At 42.2% G+C, this 5,555-nt stretch overlaps 1 protein-coding gene and 1 pseudogene across 1 annotated transcript in view; both read left to right on the top strand.

The window, feature by feature from the left end:
- Positions 1-1,193, top strand: part of LOC107093623 (tripartite motif-containing protein 47-like) — a 6,928-nt gene extending 5,735 nt beyond the window's left edge. The window contains exon 2 of the mRNA XM_015388803.1: positions 1,185-1,193. Within this exon, the coding sequence (XP_015244289.1) occupies positions 1,185-1,193 (9 nt within the window). The remainder of the gene's footprint in view (positions 1-1,184) is intronic.
- Positions 1,194-3,298: 2,105 nt separating this feature from the next.
- On the top strand, positions 3,299-4,621 carry LOC107093635 (annotated as a pseudogene).
- Positions 4,622-5,555: the final 934 nt, after the last annotated feature.

Below are 5,555 nucleotides of genomic sequence, written 5' to 3'. Positions count from 1 at the left end.
TGCTATGCTAAGCTAGACTAGGCTAGCTATTCCTTACTACCAGAAATAAAACCGTGTAAAAGTGTGCAGTAAAAAACTGCTTCTGGACAGTTAGAGTTATTTAGATACAGAGATATCACAGAAAACACAGATTTGATTCAGACAGAGATCGCCTGAACAACTACGCAGCTCAGCAGTCAAAACAGAAATGATGCTATAAGACGAGCTGAGGCTTTGAGGCGTGTGTCGAGGAGTCAAGGGGGCATTTCCGTGAAGTATGTATCAAGGCTTGCTTCTTTTAGGGGTGGGGCCAAAATTGATAATGTCCAAAGCCTCTTCAACACCCTCATACCTCATGACTGCTTCGGGAAGTGGTTCAGCTGGCCCGCGAAACTCAACAGTGTCATGATTTTCTTAAGAGATCTGACCCACATGCAGTAAAACACTCAGAAAACCAGGGTAAAAGTTTGAACAGGTTTGTTGATGATACCAGCAGGGTTGGATTCAGGAAACACAGTAAACTGGTGAACCGGAACTGGAAGAGGGAAGGGAAGAATCAGTGGTTAGTTCAGGATCCGTGGGAACTTTGAACGATGACTTGGAGAGAAAGAGAAAAAGGGACTCATGTTAGTGGAGAACACATTCCTCCCAGAATCCAGTCAGTGTGGGTTTTTCCAGTGGTTGAGACTTGTTGGAGGGCGGATGGTATAGACTTAGTTAGACCCAGAGGAGCTATTGAGCGGACTGTCACTTGGGAATCCAGGAGGACTTGAACTAAACTTGTGGAGGTGTATCCCCTGCTCAGTGTGAGACTCAAAACAATCCTTCCAGGGGGAGAAGGCCAAACATCCAGCTTGCTGGAAGGCTTCCTGCCGAAAATGCAAAGACAAAAAGTAGGTTAGGCTCAGCGAAAAAACAAAGACTAAGTTAGACTCAGCAAAACTCAGCTTGGCTAGAGTACCCAAAACTGGCAAACACTATGGCGCTGAGGTAGTGACAGTCCATGGCTCAAATAGTCCTCAGTGATTAGTCAACCAGCCGCAGGTGTGTGAGAGGACCAACGAGGACAGGGCACCACCTGGTGGTGGAGAGAGAGAAGACACAAAAACACAACCCACACAACTAAACTTTTGAAAGTTCTCTACTTAACCAGTATTTTGGCCAATGTGACCTTTTTGCATTGGTTTGCCCTTTTACCCATATAGGTTATGTAAAAGCACTGCCAAATGAGATTGGTTGGTTTAACCAAAAGACACATAACCTCCCACAAGATTATAACCTGGAAAAATTATTGTTTTTTAATAAAAATGACTAACACCTTTCATTTTGCTCATCATTGCCCATCACTGTCACGGTCTGCATGAGTTTCTTTCACAAAAATTACAGAAAAACAGTGTACCTTAAAATGTTGTTCTGTTCTAAGACATTTACATGAACAAAAAACTTACAAAATATTTCATAATACACACCAAACATTAACAATTTCAACGAAACGTAAATGGGGAAAAAAAAGCTTATATTACTAACTGCAGTTATGCACTCCACCAGTAGGTGGTGACATTCCCATGAAGACTCGGAAAATGTGGGGATTGTCGAAGCAATTTGCCCAAAGGTTCAATGCCTCATGAGGCTTCTACTGAGTTCAAATTCATGGAATACGTCCTCTGAAGCCCAGAGTTGTAGGCTGATTACGTCACAGCGCAGCGCCAAGGTCTGTTTGGATTGCAAGACTCCTGGTTACGCAGTCGACGAATGCAGCATGCTTTTCACCCGTTTTGAAGGATGGATCCGGTGTATCCTACATAGCCTTGGATATCCAGTGATTCATTGCGAGACCAAGCAAGCTGGTTGCTCTGTGCTCAGAGGAAAAAGGTACTTGGTGCCCAACAGTGGTGAATATTGGAAGTGCAGTTTCTTCTAATACAAGTATGTGAATAGTTCCGTCTGAAACTAAGAAAAAATGTTGTTTTAAATGGTTATTGAGTCAGATATCTGCTGATTAATGTTTGGTTTATTGAAAAGTTTTTTATCTGTCGCTATGTAAATGGGTTTGGCTGTCATTTAAGGACAGATTCTGCTTTCCTTGAGTGTCAACTCTCACGATTGCCAAGCGACAGAGCGTACGGGGGTGAAAGCTGGGAAGGCTGGACATGTTTGAATCCACAGCCAAAACCAATGTGGCCTCATTATTTTCACAGACCTCAAAGGATCCAGTCCAGATAGACCGGCTCGTTGGAGGATGCAGCATTTTGAACACACCCTTCATCTCACCATCACAATAAAACTGGACTGAACACTATACGTCTCACCAACAGAGGCAGTAGCACCCTCTGGTGGCAGGAGGCTGCAGATAAAGCCGCCACATCAAAGCATTCTGAACCCGGTTCAGATTCTATGATTACCTCAGATGCTGCCTCACCTTCCACAGATAAACCAATCATATTTAGAGGGGTGCTAATTATTTTATATTTAAAAGAATCAATTTTATATGATTGATTGACTCCTGCTAAGATCAGGAGGGATGGAGGGTTCAGCAGAGCAACTGTATCAAAAAGAAATCTAGTATTATTCTTATTCTCTATTAATGAGGAGAAATATTCTGTTCTTGCTTTACAAAGGTAATATTTTACAGCATTAAATTATTTTAATTTTTTTTAGGCATGTAGAGCGCCATTTCCTCTGCTGTTTCCTAACATTTTGCTTCAGAATGCGCAGCTCTGCATTAAACCAGGAAGGAAGCTTTCTATTTTTCTTTTTTTTTTTCTTTTTCAAAGAGGCTGTGTTGTCTAAGGCAGAGAACCAGCAACCCCATCAACAAAACCATCAACCTGTGAAGGGGAATAAGCTAAACTTTTGCACTCTGCAGCACTGCTCAGCGACACAGAGGAGAAAGAAAGTCAAACAGATACTTTAGTACTGCATTACCTGATAATGATCTGTGAAAGTGAAATCTTCTTTTGGGGGAAGAGAACTCGTCTAAAGTAATCCTGAAGGTTATTAAAAAGTGGGGTTGTTTTCATTTATATAAAATTTGTATATTATAATTTATATCAATTGTTCTGTCATTTCTTGTCCCTCATATTTTATATATTATCCCTATGTGGAGGAACGTCTCCTATTTTAACACATTTCTCCAAAATCTAAAACATTTGATTTAAGTGAATAAAGCACGACACAAAGACTGAACAATATGGTTATGTAATGTAGAGCTGAAACGCTCAAATTACAGATTTCCTGGAAATAAAACTCCTCCTCTTACTGGGGACGGAAGCTGCAGTGCTGGCAGCAAGTTTTATGTTAGTCTGTTTTGCCACTGCTTCGTGTGGATTGGAGCCCTTCCAAGCAAGTTTATGGTATTTCAGACGTGGCCTTGGTCTAACTAAATATTAACCTGCCCTGGTCACTCCCCTTTAAGAGAACTGAAACTTAACAGACCTCTTGAACAACACTTTATTTGCTTCTGAGGAAACGAAACCTATCACACAGTAACTGTCCACCAGATGAAAAATGGCTCACCAAGGATATCAGATGGATTCTGTGAAATTCTCCTGTTCGATCTGCTTGGATCTCCTGAAATACCCGGTAACTATCCCCTGTGGACACAACTACTGCATGAACTGTATTGGAAACTTTTGGGATGGTGAAGAGAAAGAGAAAGGGATCTACAGCTGCCCTCAGTGTAGACAGAGGTTCACACCGAGGCCTGTTTTAAAGAAAAACACCATGTTAGCAGAGTTGGTGGAGGATCTGAAAAAGACTGGACTCCAGGCTCCTGCAGCTGATCACTGCTATGCTGGACCTGAAGATGTGGCCTGTGATGTCTGCACTGGGAGGAAGATGAAAGCTGTTAAGTCCTGCCTGGTTTGTTTAGTTTCTTATTGTGAGAATCACCTCCAGCCTCACTATGATGTCCCTGGATTGAAGAAGCACAAGCTGGTGGACCCCTCTAAGAATCTTCAGGAGAACATCTGCTCTCGTCATGATGAGGTGATGAAGATCTTCTGTCGTACTGATCAGCAGTGTATCTGTTATCTCTGCACCATGGATGAACATAAAGGCCATGAAACAGTCCCAGCTGCAGCAGAAAGGACTGAGAAGCAGAAGGAGCTCCAGGAGAGACGACAACAAATCCAGCAGAGAATCCAGGACCAGGAGAAAGATGTGAAGCTGCTTCAACAGGAGGTGGAGGCCATCAATGGCTCTGCTGATAAAACAGTGGAGGACAGTGAGAAGATCTTCACTGATCTGATCCATCAGATCCAGAAAAGAAGCTCTGATGTGAAGCAGCAGATCAGATCCCAGCAGGAAACTGAAGTGAGTCGAGTTAAGAAGATTCAGGAGAAGCTGGAGCAGGAGATCACTGAGCTGAAGAGGAAAGATGCTGAGCTGGAGAAGCTCTCAATCACAGAAGATCTGTACCAGTTTCTCCAGAACTACCCCACAGTGTCAGCACTCAGCGAGTCTACACACTCATCCAGCATCAATATTCGTCCTCTGAGATACTTTGAGGATGTGACAGCAGCTGTGTCAGAACTCAGAGAGAAACTACAAAACATCCTGAGAGACACATGGACAAACATCTCAGTGGCAATCACTAAAGTGGATGTTTTACTGTCAAAACCAGACCCATGCAGGATTATAGACCAGAAAATCAAAGATGAACTACTTAAATTAAATGGCAAGCTCCAAGATCAACTAAAGAACATGCAAACAACAGCCGCTGTAGCAGATTGTACACCATCATCATCAGAACGACAGACCAGAGATGGGCTCTTAAGGCATGCACGGAAAATCACTCTCAATCCAAACACCGCACACAAATATCTGGAACTATCTGAAGGCAACAGAAAAGTAACAATGACCAATGAAAACCAGCATTATCCAGAACATGACGATAGATTCACTAGGAGGTGGCAGGTCCTCAGTAAACAACGTCTGACTGGACGTATTTACTGGGAGGTGGAGTGGAGTGGGAGAGGCATTGAAATAGCAGTTGCATATGATGCAATAGAAAGAGAAGGGGACACAGATGAGAGTTCTTTTGGTCTGAATGAGAACTCTTGGGCATTGTGTTGCTGGCCAAATGAATATACATTTTATACTGATAATGTGGAGGAGGATATTGATGAATCAGTTCCTGTTTCCTCCACAGTGGGAGTGTACCTTGATTCCAAAGCAGGAATTCTGTCTTTCTACAGCGTCTTTGGGTCTAAAATGTTTCTCATCCACGAAGTTCAGACCCACTTTGATGAGCCTCTGTACGCTGGGATTTGGCTTTCACGCTCAGTAGGAACCACTGCAGAGTTCATTCAGTTAAAATAGAGCAACAAATCAAACAGAGTAGCCCAGTTTAAAGCTCTGGTTCATTTACACCTTAGTGATAACGCCTAGTTATCCTCAAAGTAACATGGTTCCAATGGAGAGTTAATTACATTGAAAACAGGAAGCATTTTTGCATAACAAGCTTCTTGATAACTTTTAAAGCAATAAATAATGTGAATTATTTCAATAATATCGCATAAAGAAAAAGGTTGAACTATTGATTCTACAATCTCAAACTACTTATATAGCATGCT

Source organism: Cyprinodon variegatus, unplaced genomic scaffold, assembly GCF_000732505.1.
Source record: "Cyprinodon variegatus isolate N-32 unplaced genomic scaffold, C_variegatus-1.0 Scaffold436, whole genome shotgun sequence".
In the NCBI taxonomy this organism is placed as follows: Eukaryota; Metazoa; Chordata; class Actinopteri; order Cyprinodontiformes; family Cyprinodontidae; genus Cyprinodon; species Cyprinodon variegatus.
This window is presented reverse-complemented; position numbering and strand designations above follow the sequence as displayed.